The sequence below is a fragment of the Oryza glaberrima genome, chromosome 7 (assembly GCF_000147395.1).
Source record: "Oryza glaberrima chromosome 7, OglaRS2, whole genome shotgun sequence".
In the NCBI taxonomy this organism is placed as follows: Eukaryota; Viridiplantae; Streptophyta; class Magnoliopsida; order Poales; family Poaceae; genus Oryza; species Oryza glaberrima.
In genome coordinates, this window is record NC_068332.1 from 22,521,214 (window position 1) to 22,538,003 (window position 16,790).

The 16,790-nt window shown below is 45.8% G+C and overlaps 2 protein-coding genes and 1 non-coding gene across 3 annotated transcripts; 2 read left to right on the plus strand and 1 right to left on the minus strand.

The window, feature by feature from the left end:
• The first annotated feature begins 2,019 nt into the window (after positions 1–2,019).
• On the plus strand, positions 2,020–7,915 carry LOC127778361 (serine/threonine-protein kinase RIPK-like). The gene is made up of 4 exons (XM_052304945.1): positions 2,020–2,634; positions 3,813–3,948; positions 5,117–5,253; positions 5,999–7,915. Exons 1-4 carry the CDS (start codon positions 2,182–2,184, stop codon positions 6,683–6,685), a joined length of 1,413 nt encoding a protein of 470 aa, XP_052160905.1. The 5' UTR covers positions 2,020–2,181; the 3' UTR covers positions 6,686–7,915.
• A 1,670-nt stretch (positions 7,916–9,585) lies between these two features.
• On the minus strand, positions 9,586–13,135 carry LOC127778839 (uncharacterized). Its single transcript, XM_052305472.1, has one exon. It carries the CDS (start codon positions 13,012–13,014, stop codon positions 12,523–12,525), a length of 492 nt encoding a protein of 163 aa, XP_052161432.1. The 5' UTR covers positions 13,015–13,135; the 3' UTR covers positions 9,586–12,522.
• A 1,319-nt stretch (positions 13,136–14,454) lies between these two features.
• LOC127781012 (U2 spliceosomal RNA) lies at positions 14,455–14,647 on the plus strand. Its single transcript, XR_008018901.1, has one exon. It is a non-coding gene; the product is annotated as a U2 spliceosomal RNA (small nuclear RNA).
• The last annotated feature ends 2,143 nt before the right edge of the window (positions 14,648–16,790 follow it).

Here is a 16,790-nt window from a genome sequence, read left to right on the forward strand (position 1 = left end):
CGCCATTTGCCACCATTAAGAGTATGTAGAATAGCATACTATAAACAAGCTGTAAATATATTTTAAGAAGATAAATGAGGAGAAAGAAGAGCAGCGGGCTACAGATTTGTAGCCAGCTGTAGCATGGACTCCAAGACTTAGTGTGTGTATGGCATATGGGACCAGATATTAATAGTGTAGTATATATATGTAACTATTATATGAATGAGCTATTAGATTGCCTATAGATGAATTAAAGCTAGTGGTGGGCTATGCTATTAAACTTGCTCTAAGTACATCACATCGATGCTGGGCAGCAGCTCGCACGCACTGACTGATCGACGAATAGTGATCAAAATATTCAGTCAGATCGACCAAGAAACCTCCAAACCGACGAGAATATTGGCATCTCTTCTCGCGATTGGGACTCTTGCAAACACCTCTCGATCCATCCATCGTCGGCTCATTTCCTCTTCTTCCTCCTTTGCTTGTTCCGAGTCAAAAACGCGTATGCATGGACTGGAATCAAGCGACCTCCTTTACGGCGCATTTCTTTTTTTTTTCTCTGAAAGTCTGATGCGTTTGCTTGCATTGCAACAGACGGTGGTGTTGCTTTTCTTTCTTTAATTTGGGGGCAGTTAATAGTTTGAGTTGGTGATCACTGGATTTTTCTCTCTCTCTTTCTGATGAATTGGTCTTAATTTGGCTGCATTGCCTGAAGCTGGGTTGATGCGTTCCTTTGTTCGCGTTGGCCGGCTCGTATACGTACGTACACACAGGGACACGGTCACCAATTTGGTACTCCATCCGTTTCACAATGTAAGTCATTTTAGCATGGGACTAGCTAAAAAACTGTCGAGTGTTTTTTGAGAGGAAAACTTTCAAATCTAACTATAGTATATAATTTCACTAGAACTATATTATAATAACAATAACTTATATATATATGTATTAAAATAATATATGCAACTTTATATGTAATTTATATAGAGATAACAATATAGTTATAGTGTAGTTACACTATAGTTACAATGTAATTACATTGTAATTATAGTGTAACTACAATGTAACTAGCATGTAACTGTAATGTAACTTAGATATAACTTTGAACAAATCTACTATAAACATACAATGATGGGACTAGCTTGTGAAAAAAGGGTTTAGATCTAATAGCAAAATATCTCAGCACAAATCTTAAAGCGGAATCAACGACTAAGAAATTTGACAGTTTTCACTCAAGAAAATTGTCGACAGTCCTCTAGCAATTCCGTTTTAGCATTTCCCACATTCATATTGATGTTAACGAATCTAGACATATATATCTATCTAGATTCATTAACATCAATATGTATGTAGGAAATGCTAAAATGACTTACACCGTGAAACGGAGTAAGTACTTCTTTGCATGCAGCTGAATGGATGAATTAACAACGAATAATTTGGTTCTATGATAATATTCGAGAATATAAACGAATGAATTGAATAAAACAAAGTCAAAAGGTTGTTCTAAAAAAAGCATTCTTATAAATTTTAAATTTATACACGCAAAGTTTCTTTTATAAAGATTTGCACCATTTCGAGACATGAAAAATGTAATACTTAAACATGTTTTGGTCGAATTTTCTATATGTTGAGAAAAATCTAATACGAAGTATGAAACACACTGGAGTGTATGGCCATGCTTGCTTCCATCCATCCATTTCCACGATACAAAAATGAACAAGAAAAAGATGGACACAATTAATTAGCACGCTAGTCTTTGCATGTCGCAATACAAGGTAGGTAAAGGCCGGGGGAAGCACATCGCACCATCACCACATATAAAAATCGTCACATCAACCTCTTCCAAATTTCGCATCATCACAAAAACAAATCAAATCCCCTCCAAATTTATAACCCATTAATCAAAATTAAAAATATCCCCCAATGGTCAACACACACACAAAAACACACACGAGATAATCAAAGGCCATTCCATCCCGCCCTGACAAGTGGGCCCCACCTGCAGCCTCTCGCCTTCGCCTATATATTCACTCGTGACACACACAGCCCCCTCTCGCTTGCCACGCACACCACCAAATCGCCAACCAAAAAGCAAACCCCCGCGTCTTCTCCGATCAGCTCCGCTCGCTCGCCGCCGACGAGCTCGCCCCGCCGCCGACGGCGACGGCGCATGCTAGCTGCGTATAGCCCGCGGCGGAGATGAGGTCATCCAGCGATTGCAAGGTTGTGGCGGCGGCGGCGAGGAAGAAGGAGAAGGAGGCGGCGGCGTGGCCGTGGTCGCTGTGGGGGTTCCTCCTGACCGGCTGCCTCGGCGGCAGCGGCGGCGGAGGGAAGAAGAAGAGCGGGGGGAAGAAGGTGCGTCCCCGCGGCGGCGGCGGCGGCCTGCGGCGGCTGTCGTTCACGGACCTGACGGGGGCGGCGGACCAGGACCTGTCGGTGTCGCTGGTGGGGTCCAACCTCCACGTCTTCACCGTCGCCGAGCTCCGCGACGCCACCCGCGGGTTCGTCTCCGGCAACTTCCTCGGCGAGGGCGGCTTCGGGCCGGTCTACAAGGGTCTCGTCGGCGACGGCGTCAAGCCGGGCCTCCGCCCGCAGGCCATCGCCGTCAAGCTCTGGGATCCCGAGGGCGCCCAGGGCCACAAGGAATGGCTGGTACTTCACCCCTCCACGTGTCCCTTTTCCACTTAATCATAAAAAAAAAAATAAAAAAGTGATATGATTTCATTTGATTAATTAGACATGCACGCGTTAATCACTTTAGTTAGTTAATCATTTAATACGATAATTAAATCAGATTGATCGATTATGTTTGTATAAGATTAACAATTAAGCTTGGAGTAATTAATCTGAGATAGTGTAGTGCCAGCTTCCTTGGAAGAGTCCCTAAATCTAATGCTTGGGGGAAACAACATTTTCTCACATGGTTTCTTATAGTAAAAGAGTGGCCATCAAATATAGCTTAATTGGTAGAGTAGTAGTTGCCTTGCAAGGATCACTCAAATATATGTATCCCAGTATATGAATATCCTAGGGCATTGAGTAACCCTCTAGATAACTGAAATTTGCAAGTGAGGAACAGTATTTTTTTTTTCTTTTTGAGGGTGAGAGATATGAGATATCGTTGATTTTGTTTTTTAAATTAATATTATTGTTTTTCTTTGGGAAAGTGTCGATTTTCCTTTTATTTATTGCATAGAAGCAAAGTTGTGTCGTTTCTCCTGTAGCAACAGGGAATGTTCAGTCAAATTACCCAATCGTTTCTTTCCTAATGCTATTTAGTTTCCCATCAAACAGAGACTGATCAGCGGTAATTAGTTTGGTTATCGGTCGACTAGAGGTTACCACCTAAAAGACTGTATTATTCAAATTTTATATTTGAAAATTTTGAACTTTTACGACTTATGACTAGTTAACTACCAATTATTCATTAAAAAAAATTGAATCTGAAATTTTATCTGGTAAAATTCAGTAACTGTCAGGGGCCAGTAGCTTCGGAAACCCGGTTTCTGAAACGCTTGGCCTAAACAATTAATTACAGATTGTTTAATTTCAGATCAACTAATACTACTACTACTCACACGATCATCTAGAACATAATCAAACAGGTTTAAAAATATCTTAAGCAGCACGATTAGGACGTGCGAGGCAAAGAACAAGGGAGGGGTAGTTGGACGATGTGACGGTTCCGGCGACGGTCGGATAAGTTTCCAGTGATCTAATCATGCTGCCCAATGCAACAGTGCCACTGAAATGGACGTGATCATGCTGCTGATTCGCTGCTACTACTACTACTACCTGATTTCTGATGATTCTGACGTCGTTGCTTGCAGGCAGAGGTGATCTTCCTTGGCCAGCTTCGGCATCCCAACCTGGTGAAGCTGGTCGGCTACTGCTGCGAGGACGAGAACCGCCTCCTCGTCTACGAGTACATGGAGCATGGCAGCCTCGAGAACCACCTCTTCAAACGTAAGCACTGAACCGATCCTTCGCTAATTGATTTTCAGCTTAAGTTTGTACTACTGTTCCATTGATCTATAGCACTAGTTGCCAACTTGCCATTGTGCTAATTTTTTATCTGACGAGATGTCTCTTTACCATGTCATGGGTGTGTGTCAAATTGAAGCTTTAGTTCGAGTAGGACTACCTAATTAACTGATGGTTAATGAGTGGTTTGGTACGGTCGTGAAGTGGAGATTTAAAACAGAAGTTGGCTTGACCATTCTCACACAAACGCAATGACCTGGCACGGCATGGTGCCATCCATGGTCTGATGGTCATTGAGAAAATGAGGTTATATTCCAACTTAATAATGGATTATAGATATCATAAAATGAGAGAGAAGCAAAGCCATTATTCAGAAGTCTACTTCAAATGGGTAGCTTTGCTACTCAAAAAACTTGGTTGTGTCTTTGAGGCTTTCAGCTTGGATGATGGATATGTTTTCCTTCGTTTGGCTAGCCAACTTCTTTAGCTTATTAGAGTTCAGAGTTCTGACCAAACTGAATTTGACTGGCCTTCTCTGCTCACTTATGAGCTTGCAAAACCCATGGAAAACAGTATTTCATTAGGTAAGGGTCAATTATACATTCACTCACCCTTGCGAGACAAGCTATAGATTATGCTACTAGACGTTTTCTAATGCTAGATTACAGACGTCAGATGAAAGTGAGGTCACCTGTAGTTGTTGGATCAATTTCAGGTTGACATAGTAATCTAGTGTGCTGCAATCTTCCCAGCTGCCTCACTGGCTCAAGCTGATTGATTTGTTCTTGGTCATGACGAAATCTCCTAACTCGTTGACTGGATATCGAATCCCTCCAAATTACAATAATAACATTTCTTGAAAATTCAGAAGGCAGAAAGAACAAGAAACCAAAATTCCACAAAGGCGACAACACGCATGGCCGGCTAGCCAGTACTGTTCATCGTCTTTTTTTTCTCCTCTGCTGCAACAATACGCATAAACTGCTTTGTTTTTCCTTTTCCAGCTTTCTTATTCGATTGATGTGTATACATAACATGGCTATCAGCTATCGATTAATTAATTATAATGATGACATGCGCGGCTTTAGCTGACGTTGATCCTGCTGAGATTTCTGAAGATATTTTCTTTTCTTTTCTTCTTTTTCTGCAGAGATTCCTGCCGTGCTGCCGTGGTCGACCCGATTAAACATCGCGGTTGGCGCCGCGAAGGGTTTGGCGTTCCTCCACGACGCAGAGAAGCCGGTCATCTACCGTGACTTCAAGGCCTCCAACATCCTGCTCGATTCGGTGAGTGCCCTGTAGCTTTTCCTAGGTAGATTGACACCTCTCATATGCATGCATCTCAGTTAGCTACGAGTTTTTGATGCACACATCACATATGATATACTATATATATAGTATCATCCTAATGATCTTTTCATCATCATCAGTGAAAAGGTAGAGTAATGACTAGGAAATTGTACTTGGCACAGTTTGGATTTTGAAGCATTTTATGACATGATTATGTCAGAGAAACTTAGTATCATACTGTACTTATGCTGTTATAGTGTTATGCATCACTTCATACTTAACTAGTACTAGTTAATGGTTATTATCATATTGTACTTCTCTACCAAAGAAAAGGAAAGGAAAGCTTAGTGATGTGGGCTATGGTTCATAGGTTGGGCCGTAAGTGAGTTCTGCTCAAGATTGGGCTAAAAGGAGGCCCAAATTTTAGTTTCACCTCTGAAAAGCGTCACTGAAAATAATTTTATCGGGTCATATAATCAAATCTTTATTATCTAAAAAATATAATCAAATCTTTACATTTTTTTCCATGACCGTGTCAATGTTCTTTTTTTTTTTTTTTGAAAGAAAAAGCAAATGTTAAGTTTGGGCCTTTAATGGGTTACTACTCAAGATGGGCCAAAATCAGGCCCAACTTGAATTTCCCCCACTTTAAAGCCCATTCATTAGTAATAAGCCCAAGTAAGAGAATCGCATCAAATGGGCTAATGGTTTTTGGGCCTGTGAATTTTGTCCCTCCCTCCAGGATTACAAGGCGAAGCTGTCGGACTTCGGGCTGGCCAAGGACGGGCCGGAGGGGGACGACACCCACGTGTCGACGCGCGTGATGGGCACCCATGGCTACGCCGCGCCGGAGTACATCATGACCGGCCACCTGACGGCGAAGAGCGACGTGTACAGCTTCGGCGTGGTGCTCCTGGAGATCCTGACGGGGCGGCGCGCCGTCGACAAGACGCGGCCGAACAGGGAGCAGAGCCTCGTGGAGTACGCGCGGCCGTGCCTGCGCGACCCGCTCCGGCTCATCCGGATCATGGACCCGGCGCTGGAGGGTCGCTACTCGCCGGCGGCGGCGAGGGAGGCGGCCGCCGTCGCCTACCGGTGCCTCAGCGGGAGCCCCAAGAACCGCCCCGACATGTCCGCCGTCGTCGACGCGCTCGAGCCGCTGCTCGTCGCCACCGACGACGTCCCCCTCGGCCCCGTCGTGCTGTTCGTCGCGCCGGATCAGGAGGCCGACGCCGCCGCCGCCGCCGACGACGACGAGGACGACAAGGCACGGCGGCGGCAGCGGCGGACGCGGAAGGACGAGCAGCACCGCCGCCGCAGCCGCCTCCGGACGTCGCCCAAGGGCAGCCCGAGGAAGCCCGCCGTCGCCGCCGCTTGCCGGAACGAGGAGTTCTGGGTGTGGCACGTCCCCGCCGACCACAAGGCGTGAGCGAGTGACACGTGGCGCGTTGCATCGCACGCCATGTCAGCCGCCGCTTTGCTTTGCTCCACGTGTGCGACGAACAGTGTGTGTGTGCGATGAGGTCTAGTAGTAACACTGGTGATTTGATTAGGATTTGCATGCATCCCTGTACTCTGTTTGTTTCAGTGAGATGCAGAGTGAGAGAGCGATCAATTCATAATTCACAGCACAACGAAGATCAGATCAGAAAATATCATATCAGGTCTCGTCTTCTTTAATCCAACCCTTGTTTGATTTGATTGGTTGATCCCTTCGAAAGTCAATTTGCATTTGACAATGGCAGATACGGATGAACAGATCGATCTCGACGATCACATCAACCTGGATTATTTTTCTTATTACCGGCCGTTGACAAGGCATTGGTATCTGACGAGGTCTCTCGCCGTGTAGTTAGTTTTAGAGGTTACTGTCGCCGTCGTGCCCTCGCATGCAACGTGTTCGTCCGACGACACGACCCGGCACGGGCGGCGGCGCCGACGTCGCGACGCCACGCTGTCTTTGACCGGCTCCGACGAGCGCCCGCCGTATAAAGAAAGAAAGGGTCGCGTAGCTGATAAAAGCACGGTGTCCATAGCTAGCTAGATCGTCGTCGTCGTCTTCTTGCAGGAGAAAGATGGAGCTCCCACTGCGGTGTTTTCATGGCGCTAAGGTGGCGGCGGTGGCGGCGGCGGGTGATGGCGGAGTCGCCGGCCGTGCGGCTGTTCCGGCGAAGGGCGGCGGCGGCGGCGTTGCGCGGGGGGTGACGGTGGTGGTAAGAGGGCTCGTCGGCAAGGCCGGCAAGGTGTTCGGCCGGTCGATCCCGGCGGCAAGGTTCGGCCACCTCGCCTACATAAGGTGAAGGCGCAGCTGCGTCCTGAAACGTCAGTGATCTGATCTTCTTCTCCTCTCTCACTCTCTGCCATGGAGGGAGGTGTGCTTTGTACTAGCTTTTTTTTTTCTTCTTCTTTTTTTTTTTGTTTTTGCGCCAATGATACTTTGTGCTAGCTAGTGCTCGACAAAATGCGTCCTTGATTGATGCTTGTTGATTTTCACTAGATCTGTTCATACGACTTGTAAATAGTAGAACATGCTAGGTACAAGGTACTTTTCAGATTACACTGTTCTTCAGTTCTTGTACTTAGTACGTTTTCTTTTTTTTTCTTCTTCTTCTGTATGAAATGCGCTCGTAATAACATCGATCTTATTAAGGTTGTTTAACTTTTTGGTGTTCTGTTAGATCTGCAGTTCCTTCTTTTTTTTATATATATGGACAATTTGATGGTCAGATGAACAGAAGGCCTTTACCAAGTAGTTTCTGAACTTCTGATGCTAGATCTATACGAAGGTTAGGATGGATGCACAGCTGCTGGTTTCTGCAAACATCAGTACATCATATCCCGTTGCGTACGTGGTTGCCATGAGTCTTTTCTGTTTTAAAAAAGAGGCAGATTAGAATGTTCGATACAGCTATGAATCATTGATTTGCTTCTGCATTATTCACGCATGCAGCCATACAGCTCAAGTATTCGTTGTTTTGTCTAATACGGTGTACTCTGTATCTGGGTTTCTTTCAGACCACAGTCTGCGTCAGATATTTTTCTTCTCTAATCCATTTGTGTATTTGTGTTGTTCACCAGTAGTGCACGTCTGGTATGTACTTGCTGCTTCCATCTTCTGAAAACAACGAGGGAAAAATTATCTTTGGCTTGTAATACTAATTAACTCCTTACATATTCTTGAATTCCTCTTTGGTGTTCCAGACACTCTTGTATGAAAGTATAGAGCTATTTTCTCGTAGTACAAAATGAGGATAAAATCCCTCTCATTACAAAACAAAGAGGGAGGTTATGTGTCTTATGGAAGAGGCCGGGGATGTAAAACATTTCTGTTGTCTTTAAAAAAAAAGATAAAAGAGGGATTTGAAGAATTGTATCTGAAATTCTGAATTATACATAACCAGAATTGATATGGATTCGGGATTGAGTCGGTCTGGTAATCGCAGATAGTCCAACATTACCAATAAATCATGTTGGCTTTCAAAGTTTTAACTCAATTTGGTCGACATGGAGTACTAGTATTGCACTTGTTTGGCTGCTTGCTGAAGTTTGCGGAACTTGAGTTAGGAGTACAAGTTTTTTTTTAAACGGAAAACGGTACAAGAGTGCGCCTTTTTATTGAATATAGAAGGAGGTTAGGAGTACAAGTTACGACCATTCATAACAAATGTTTGATTCATTGCTAAAATTGAAGCATATTAACCCTTAACCTCACATGTTATTATAGCCAAAACTTGGCCACAAAATCTATGGTCACCGTCTAAATCTCTATCTTCGGTCCTGCCAGATTAGTACCAATACTCCTACTGTGATGGCGATGTCATCGTTTCGTTACGCTGACATGCGAGTATAGAGTACACCGCTAGTAGTACAAGTGTTCAAGTTGAACGATGGATCATTTCTGTCGTAACTTCACATCCAGCGAAGAGATGAGATGACTGATGATCACAAGCAAGACAGGGAAGGTCCCTCTTTCGCTTATATAGGGAATAAGACAAACGGTATAATTGCAAATAAAAAATAATTTATAAATAATTTTTTCATATACGTGTTCCAACAATCTAAAAGTAAAGGCTAAAAAATAAACTTCGATGAAAAAAATCCCAAAATTAACTCTAAATTTAAGGTTGAAAATTTAAATTTTAGCTGATAAATATAAGCATAAGTGAAAAGATAGACTGGAAGTTGTATATACAGTACTTTACTCTCATCTTTTGTTTATCGGCTTACCGGTCGTGGCCAAATTTAATTGTTGAAGTTCTCTTTAAACATTGGGGCTATGTTTAGATCCAAACTTTGTATCCAAACTTCAAACTTTTTTCATCACATCAACATGTCATACACACACAACTTTTCAGTCACATGGTATCAATTTCAACCCAAACTTCTAACTTTGAAAGGAACTAAATACAGCCTGGATTTCAAATCGCAAATAATACACATACAACAAAAGGAAAACTCCCACAATTTTTTGTTGCTTCGTTCACGGGACTTCGGCTTGTCACTTCACTTCATCTACAACTACAAGTTCTCACTTGAGCATCCTGCAATCCTACCTATGTTTCGTCTTGTTCTTTTGTCCCTCTTTTGCCATGCATACCGCTGTTGCTTTTCCAGCTTTCCATGACCCATCCAGGCAAACCAATACTCCCTCCATCGCAAAAACAAACCTATAAGTAAATTTGACACTATACAATGAATTTGAATAGGAGTACTCTCTCTGTCCCATAAAAAACCAATCTAGTGCTGGATGTACCACGTCCTAATATGTCACATCCGGTTTTAGATTCATATTTTTTGGAACGGAACGAGTATATCATGATTAGTTGTACTAGTTAGTATCAAATGCACTTCTAGGTTTTTTTTTTTTTGATAAAAAGGAGTACATATGATAGCATGATAGGAATACGATGCCACTACCCTTTAACAAAAGGAGTATTCTTGAGCAAGAGAAGCAAGCAGCCATTCGTTCACAAACTCTGGTGATTGATCGTGATGGCCATTTTCCTTGTCTTCCGGAGACAAAATGGCTCTGATTCCCTCGCCTCGGGAGAGCACGCAAGATTGAGATAGCCTCCTCCAATTATTGGGTCACTCACACACACACACATCTACACTGTACTACTCTACTGGTCACTCTCGAGGTCTTCTTGGCCCATGCAGAAGATGGAAACAGGGAAAGCAACAGAGAATTGACAGGTTTGGTCTCGTCCTGCTACTCCTGTTTGCCGTATCTGAATCCTGCCAAGCTTTCAGAAGTTCAGACCTTTTCCTTTTCTTTTGCGGAGGAAGTTCAGAGAAATTTTCCTGTGGTTACAACAGCAGCCAGCAATCAGTGAGAACTGGCTGGCTGTTTATATCCAAAGACAAGTCCGTTGTTTGGTCCAAAGACAAGTCTGGAAGAGGCCCCTCCAATAATTGGTGTGGATCACTACTCATCCCATAAAAAAACAAAACTAGGACATGATGTAACATTTTTTAGTACCTGGTTCAGAGGATTTGATCAGCGTAGAGACTGCATTTACGTTAGGTTACGGTCAGATAACGGTACTTCTACAGCTCATCAGTGTTTAACTGGAGCCAAGGGTGTGTTTAGTTCCACGCTAAAATTGAAAGTTTGACTAAAATTAGAAGTTTGAAGAAAAAAGTTAGAAATTTATGTGTGTAGAAAAGTTCTGATGTGATGGAAAAGTTAAAATTTTAAAGAAAAAGTTGGGAACTAAACCAGACCCAAATGTGCCTTTCGGACGGTCAGTGCCACCAAAAGGAGCGACCGAAAACCACCACAGGGGACAAAGATATGGCCCATTTTCCTGAACATGTTCATGCATCCTAGCTCATCTCTCTCACATCATGATAAATTCATGCCATTCGAATCAGAAACAACAAACCTTTCATACATCACATCTGTCGAGTAGGAAATGTCCATCTGATCTCCATGGCTCCAGGTGAAGAAACAGTAAGGGCAAGGTGAAGTCTGAAAGTTCAGAACAACATGGCCATTTCTTCGACAGGTGAGCAGTGAGCTAGGAACAGAAAGTGACCAAGATATTACTATATCTCAGAGCACGCAAGATGTGGTTATTAACCAGCTTAATTACCTTTGACACGTCGTTCTACAGCCCATGTTTATCTGCTAGAGATCACTGGTCTTAAGCTAGGTTTAATTATTCTTACCATATTTCTCTTCAAAGTGTAATATTCCAATGGAGCATGTAAAGCTAGCTGGGCTCTGACGTACATCTGTGTGTTGATTGTGTTGACTGGTTAATTAGCAGTTAATAAAGTAAAGAAAAAGAGCTAGTACTATTAGTGTGCAAGGAAAACGAACGATCGAGATGGCACTGATAGGATAGATAAGTACGCAGTGATTGAGAGGTTGGAGACTTCCTTAAGACAGGTTTAATTAAGGGGCATGTAAGGCCAGCAATTGGAGGCAGTGATCAACATCAATCGTGTCTCACGCGTTGCAGACCGATTAATTAAGTTGTTGTGCCGACCTAAAATCAGGTTCATGGCATGAGCTAGAAATGTACTAGTACTACACATGGTTAAATACCAGAGACATATGTGCATCTTTCTATTGGGATAATTAAGCTAAAAACGAAGTTTTCATTGGCCTGTGCTAGAGGTTTAGAAAACCATCTCAGAATGCAAATAAAAAGAAACTTGAATATTCATTTCGATTTACTCCCAGATGCTGCGGTAATCAAAATAGGATTTGTCTGTTGTCTCCAAGTTTACAGTGAGGTCAGAAGCGTATGGACAATAACATAGTTAATAGTTTCAATTGAAATTGTCATCTATGCAAAAAAAACGAGGTTGGTGATCAACTTAGAATTCTTTGATAGGAACAGGAATAATGTGAACTAAAAAGACAGACTAGTAATAATGCATAAAACATTAACCACGAATTGATTATGATTTATCATACACATTGCAGGGCAGAGAGAACTTCTATGATACAAAGAGATCAACTTAGTTATGCACAGAAGCATTTCTCAAGGAAAAAAAATATATGCACAAACACAAATCACAAACCACAAACCACACAAGAGAAACAAATGGAATTACTTCCATTTTTCATGTAGTTCTTCGCTGATCTGTACACAATTTTATTATTGCTCTTATGTTCTCGCTAGCAAAATCAATGAAACCAAGACGAAAAAAAGGTAGAAAAATTATTTACATTACAAAAGATAACTAAAGCTGAGGCTAGAAAACTACCCTTTGGGGGGGTGGCGGGGGGGGGGGGGGGGGGGGGAGATTTTACTCGACGAGCGCCGCGAAGCAGCTCTCCGTCCGCGCGAGCGCGCCGCCTGCGCCGCCGCCGCCGCCGGTATCGACGGAGACGATGGCGGTGGCGGAGGTCGGCACATCGCGCCTCGGGCTGCTTGGCGTGGAGCGAACCTTCCTCGGCGGCGGCAGCGGCGGGGAGCCCAGCCTGCGGCGGAGGAGGTGGCGCAGCGCGGAGATGAGGTCGTCCGCGCTCTCGGCTGGCGACGGCGGCGCGGTGGAGCGGCGCCCGGCGCCGCAGACGAAGGCGTGGCGGTCGAGCGCCTCCGCCGGCGAGATCGGCGGCGAGGCCCGCCCCAGCTCCTCCCCGACGGCGTCCCCGCACAGCCCGCAGATCCAGCGGCCCTCGTACCGCGCCCGCACGCCGGCGATGTACGGCGCCGTGCACTCCTCCGTGAGCCCGCAGCACTCGCACGCCACCTCCACCCCCACCTCCTCCGTCTCCTCCCCAACCTCCAGCTCCATGGCTGGAACCTTCAGACTCCAAGCTACTAGTCTCCTCCTCCTCGCCGGCGTCTGCTGCTCCGGCGAGACGGCGTCGAACACCTTGTGGCCGTCGCGTCTTCTCTCTCTCGTCTCCTCTTCGTGCGCGCGTGATCGTTTTGGGCCTTGGGCTTTATAAACGGAAGGAGGAGGAGGGTGGGGCCCACGCGCGAGGGAATCATGGAGGTGTGGGGGCCCACAAGTAAGTGGGATGGGGACGCCACGTCGGACGGGTGGCAACGGGCGTTGCCAGCTGTCGCCAAGTGGGCGGCTGGCTTGCTTGCTGTCGCTAACTTGCTGCGGTTGTTTGGTCGGTAAAGTATTTTCGTTTGCTTGATTGAGAAAACCACGGTAATATATTTGTTTTTTTTATTGGGTTGATTAAGTGTGTATACTTTGTGCCTGTTCAGAGTACGGCACTGGTTGATATTATTTTAGGAGAACTAAGCAGAGTCCACTAAATAATGACAAATACAGGTACTATATACTATACATTATTACATGGTAGACGCATGGTGTTATGATTGCTTTGTTGTTTATGTATATATATGAGTGTATTCGAAATAATCAAATTGACTTTGAGGAAAGACTTCCATTACAGCTGTTGATAAAATTTAAGCACGCACCTGCACGGTTTCTCGTGGAGCAATGAAATGCATTTCTTGAAGTAAGAAACTTTGATGAAACGTACTAAAAGATTATAAAGAACAATCAGTACTAGAAGCAAAGGCAGCTAGTAGGTAGTAAGGAGATTTTGTTTATCCCTATTAATCTATCCATTACTATTACACTACAGATGAAGCGTTTACTTGCAAGGAAGGAGGAGCGCGAGGCGGCGTCGCGTTCGTTTCACACGCACGCTGACATGCGTCGTCATTGACTTTCGCCGCCGCCGCCGCGGTGGCGCGCGCGCGCACGCACGCTGGGCGACACGCCACGCCGCCGACGCGACGCGCGCCGTGCGCACGAGCAACACGTACGCAAGGGAGAAGGAGAGATCGCTATAGCTTCCACGCGCAAAGCGCAGGGCCACACGTGCGTGTTCGACGTAGACATGACACGGCGGCCAGGCGAGGCGGCGCGGCGCGGCGCGGGCGGGGGCGACGGCGCCGACCAGCGGACGGCGTGGTGGGCGGTGGGCGCGTCGCGTCGCGTCGTGCGTGGGCGAAGTTGGTCGGCGTGGCAGCGCGCGACCGCGTCTCGGTCTCGGCCTCGTTGCTCACGGCATACGAAGCCTTGGGCTTTTACGCACGGGAGAAGCCCACATATACTGCTTCTTTTGGGCCGTCAATCTGAGACCCAATCAGGCTCGAACAGGGTATATATGCTGCGTGGTTTTATCTTAGTCCCACCTCGCGCCCTAGACCTGATTGGAAGAGGAGACATGGGTATATGAGATGACCCAGGGTTTCTAACCAAATCATACCTTTCTCGGCTTTTTGGCTAAGATCAAGTGTAGTATATGTTCTTATCAGTTTAATATTTGATATGTGTACCATGTGTTCACTTTGATATTAAATTTATTTTAGCCAACCATGTCCTCGGCGCCTAGGGTTCCTAGGCGACTCGGGGTGGGTTCTGCGTGGGTAGGGTTTCAATCTTCTCTCCACCCCATCGGTCTCGTGCCCCATCGGTCTCGTGCCGGATCGGATCGATCTCTTCGGTCTAGATCCTTGAGTCCACATCCCATCCTTCCTCTATGTCCACGGTTAGATTCTCTATTTTGGAGCCGAGCCAAACCTTACTAGCCGGGGAGGGGTAGTTTTAGGGTTCGGAGGGCACCATGGAGGCGATGCAGGCACTGATGAAGCGCATGCAATTGTCGGAGGCGGAGAAGAAGGGGATCTGGATCTGCGAGGCGGAGTCCGGAAGTGTGGGATCAGGGGATCCGAAGGCGATCGGGAAGGTTCTGGCGGAGAAAGTGGTGAACGCGGAGGGTTTGGCGCAAGCACTGGGAAGATCTGGTGTCTGATCAGGGGAATAACGTGCAGAGATCTGGGCGAGAACCATTTCCTGTTTACCTTTCATCAGCATCTGGGAAGCGGCATGCTCTGGAGGATGGACCCTGGATGTTTGGTAAAGATCTGGTGATCGTCGTGGATTATGATGAATCAAAGGTTTTGGAGGAGATGGTGTTTGCCTTTGTTCCTATTTGGATCAGGGCTTCAAAGATGCCTTTAGGCATGATGAACAAGGCCATAGGGAGAGCGATCGGGGGAGAGGTGGGTGAATTCATGCGAATGGAGTCGGAAGAGGATGGCACTGCTATGGGGCAGTTCCTTCGTATAAAGGTTCGTCTGGATATTCGTAAACCCCTGATGCGTGGTGTAACTCTGAGTTTGGCGAAGGGGAAGAAGGAGATATGGTGTCCCCTGGTGTATGAGTTCCTACCGTACTTCTGCTATACATGTGGGATCATAGGGCATACTGATAAAGTGTGTAGTGTGCAGCTAAAGGAGGGAGAAGAGCAACGTTATAGCAAAAAACTGCGGTTCATCCCAGAAAAGAGGAGGTGGGAGGAGGGAAGTAACATGAGACAATTGGGTGGAAGGGGGGAGCGCAGAGAAGATCTGGGGATAGCAGTAGTAGGGGGAGTGATGCACCATCTTGGAGGAGGAAGGATTCTGGGGCAGTAGTTACTGGAAGAGAGGCCAGAAATGGGGAGGAGGAGGAAGTGACGAGTCCTGTAAAGAAATCGGTTCAGATGCACAAACCTGAACAGGCTAAGAAAGCATTGTTTTCCATTGAGAAGGAGATGGTTAGTGCGGGAAAGAATCAGCCCCAAGGGGGCGAAATAGGAGGGGAGATGCTGAAACCAGCTCAACATGACGGAGTGCAGGAAAAAGCGGACGCCTAGGGGAAATACATGGAAAACAACGCCATGCAGCCGATGCACGTCGACAGAGGGGCTGCTCAGGGAGAGGTGCCTTCGGGAGTAACAGGGCCAGGAGGTAGCAAACAGAAAACTTTCAAAAGAATGACAAGGGAGACTAGAGGTAAGATTTTGCCAGCAGGCTCGGGGACGGTGATCCCGGGAAAGAGAAGATAGATGGAGGGAGGGGAGGAAGGGGAGGAAGTTTCAGGAAAGCGAAGGAAGGAGGGAGAGCTAAAGAATAGTGAGGAACAAAACCCAATGGAAGCGGGACTTGCGATCCAGTCCTGCGGGAAGAAATGAAGCTAGTGGCTTGGAACTGTCGGGGGTTGGGAAACCGCCCGGCAGTTCGAGGACTTCTGGATCTTCAGAAGTCGGAAAAGATCGATGTTCTTTTCTTGTCAGAAACAAAATTAGACAAGAGAAGAATGCAGCGTCTGAGGTGGATGTTGGGTTTGGTTAATATGGTGGTGAAAGATTGTGAAGGACAAGGAAGGGGGGGAATTGCAGTGTTATGGAGGAGGGGGATTGATGTGTCTCTTAGAAGCATGTCAAAGTACCACATTGATGTGGATATTGAAGAGGGGGGTGGTGGAAGTTGGAGATTTATAGGGGTGTATGGAGAGGCACAAAGTGATCTTAGATTCAAGACATGGGACACTTTGCGAAGCTTGGCGATGAATCCAGCTCAGCCATGGCTGATGGCGGGAGATTTTAATGAGATACTCGTAGCTGCAGAAAAATAGGGAGGTAGGCCGAAGAGCCAAGCTCAGATGGACAAGTTCCGGGACACTTTAGCTGATTGTGGCCTCATTGACATCGGTTTTGAGGGAGACATGTTTACCTGGCGGAATAATAGCCACACGGAAGAGGGCTATATTAGGGA

Bases quoted from the DNA above. Each gene is read 5' to 3' on its own strand.
- LOC127778839 (XM_052305472.1), bottom strand. From the start codon at position 13,014: ATGGAGCTGGAGGTTGGGGAGGAGACGGAGGAGGTGGGGGTGGAGGTG.
- LOC127778361 (XM_052304945.1), top strand. From the start codon at position 2,182: ATGAGGTCATCCAGCGATTGCAAGGTTGTGGCGGCGGCGGCGAGGAAG. The intron at 2,635-3,812 runs GTACTTCACCCC...CGTTGCTTGCAG, and splicing joins AGGGCCACAAGGAATGGCTG to GCAGAGGTGATCTTCCTTGG. The intron at 5,254-5,998 runs GTGAGTGCCCTG...CCCTCCCTCCAG, and splicing joins CCAACATCCTGCTCGATTCG to GATTACAAGGCGAAGCTGTC.